Source organism: Rhinopithecus bieti, unplaced genomic scaffold, assembly GCF_001698545.2.
Source record: "Rhinopithecus bieti isolate Rb0 unplaced genomic scaffold, ASM169854v2 scaffold_7684, whole genome shotgun sequence".
Lineage (NCBI taxonomy): Eukaryota > Metazoa > Chordata > Mammalia > Primates > Cercopithecidae > Rhinopithecus > Rhinopithecus bieti.
In genome coordinates, this window is record NW_016806071.1 from 3,429,182 (window position 1) to 3,431,125 (window position 1,944).

At 54.6% G+C, this 1,944-nt stretch overlaps 1 protein-coding gene across 2 annotated transcripts in view; it reads left to right on the forward strand.

Moving 5' to 3' along the window:
- The first annotated feature begins 243 nt into the window (after positions 1 to 243).
- Positions 244 to 1,944, forward strand: part of COA7 (cytochrome c oxidase assembly factor 7) — a 12,030-nt gene continuing 10,329 nt past the window's right edge. The window contains exon 1 of one of the 2 annotated variants that reach the window (XM_017874593.1): positions 244 to 403. In XM_017874593.1, coding sequence (XP_017730082.1) covers positions 298 to 403 — 106 coding nt within the window. In that variant the 5' untranslated portion in view covers positions 244 to 297. Of the gene's footprint in view, positions 459 to 1,944 lie in introns of both variants that reach the window. The other variant, XM_017874592.1, reaches the window with a different exon arrangement.

Here is a 1,944-nt window from a genome sequence, read left to right on the forward strand (position 1 = left end):
TGCACCTGGTAAGGCACATTGTAGGCGCTGAGGAATTATACATGGATAAATGACTGCAGGTGGAAAACCACTAAGGCTACAAAGCGAGCATTGATAAGGTGCTGCAGAGAGACCGCCCCCAGTTTCAGGAAGAGGGTTAGCCTTGGAAGTGTGGCTGTCCAACGGCGCAAGGGCTGCTGGGAAAGGCAGACTCGTCTGGCTCGCCCGGGGATCCCGGGAGAGTGCCGCGGGCTGCGTCAGCTCCCACGCCCCGCCCCCTCCGCCGGCTCACGTGACCGTCTCTGGGCAGCGCAAACCATGGCCGGCTTGGTGGACTTCCAGGATGAGGAGCAAGTTAAGTCCTTTTTGGAGAACATGGAGGTGGAGTGCAACTACCACTGCTACCACGAGAAGGACCCGGACGGTGAGCGCCTCCAGCGCAGCCCGGCGACGCGTCGGGGAGAGGCGCGTCGGGAGAGGTCTGGTCTGTGACCTCTGAGAGGCTGGAGAAGGAATCACGTGGCTGGCGGGGGACGTGGGTCTGTGGGTCGCGGTGACTGCGTGTGTTGGGAAGGGCGATGTGTCCCGGGAAGACCGAGCCTGGAGGCAGGGGCGGGTAGGAAGAGACGTGCTGGGGCTTTTGGGTTAGGGACTGGGGATCCATCAGTGAACAGATGAAATTCCCTGCCCTCGTGGAGCTTCCAAGCTAGTGCGGGAGTCGGGCAGTAAGCCTCAGGTAATTCATGAAATCGTGTTCGAAAGTAGTAAGTACCTGCCGGGCGCGGTGGTTCACGCCTGTAATCCCAGAACTTTGGGAGGCCGAGGCGGGTGGATCACGAGGTCAGGAGATCGAGACCATCCTGGCTAACACGGTGAAACCCCGTCTCTACTAAAATACAAAAAATTAGCCAGGCGAGGTGGCGGGCGCCTGTAGTCCCAGCTACTCGGGAGGCTGAGGCAGGAGAATGGCGTGAACCCGGAAGGCGGAGCTTGCAGTGAGCGGAGATCGGCCACTGCACTCCAGCCTGGGCGACAGAGCGAGACTCTGTCTCAATAAATAAATAAATAAGTAAATAAATAAATAAATAAAGTAGTAAGTGCCGTGGAAAAAGGACTGGGTGAAGGGCATCAGGAGGGCAGAAGGGCAGTTTTAAATTGAGTGATGAGGGAAGATCACTGAGAAAGTGGCAATTGAATAAAGGCTTGAAGAAGATAAGGGAGTGAACCATGCAGATCTTAACCATAGGTAACAGCCATAGGTAACAGCTGGCAAAGAGGCCCTGAAGCACAAATGTGTCCCGTGTGTTGTGTGAACATTGAATTGACTTGAGAGTATAGGTGGATGGTGGTGACCAGAGGGGTCCACCCAGAGCAGCCAATACCTTTCAGTGGTTTTCTTCTTCCTGCTTTATTTTTATTTTTTATATTTTCTTTCTTTTTTGAGGTAGTATCTCACTATGTTGTCCAGGCTGGTCGCAACTCCTGGGCTCAAGTGATCCTCCCGTTTTTTTTTGTTTTTTCGAGACTGAGTCTCACTCTGTCACCCAGGTTGGAGTACAGTGCCTCCATCTCAGCTCACTGCAACCTCTGCCTCCTAGGTTAAAGCAATTCTCCTGCCTCAGCCGCCCGAGTAGCTGGAATTACAGGTGCCCATCACCACGCCCAGCTAATTTTTTTTTTTTTTTTTTTGAGACGGAGTCTCGCTCTGCCGCCCAGGCTGGAGTGCAGTGGTCAGATCTCAGCTCACTGCAAGCTCCGCCTCCCGGGTTTACGCCATTCTCCTGCCTCAGCCTCCCAAGTAGCTGGGACTACAGGCGCCTGCCACGTCGCCCGGCTAGTTTTTTGTATTTTTAGTAGAGACAGGGTTTCACCATGTTAGCCAGGATGGTCTCGATCTCCTGACCTCGTGATCCGCCCGTCTCAGCCTCCCAAAGTGCTGGGATTACAGGCTTGAGCCACCGCGCC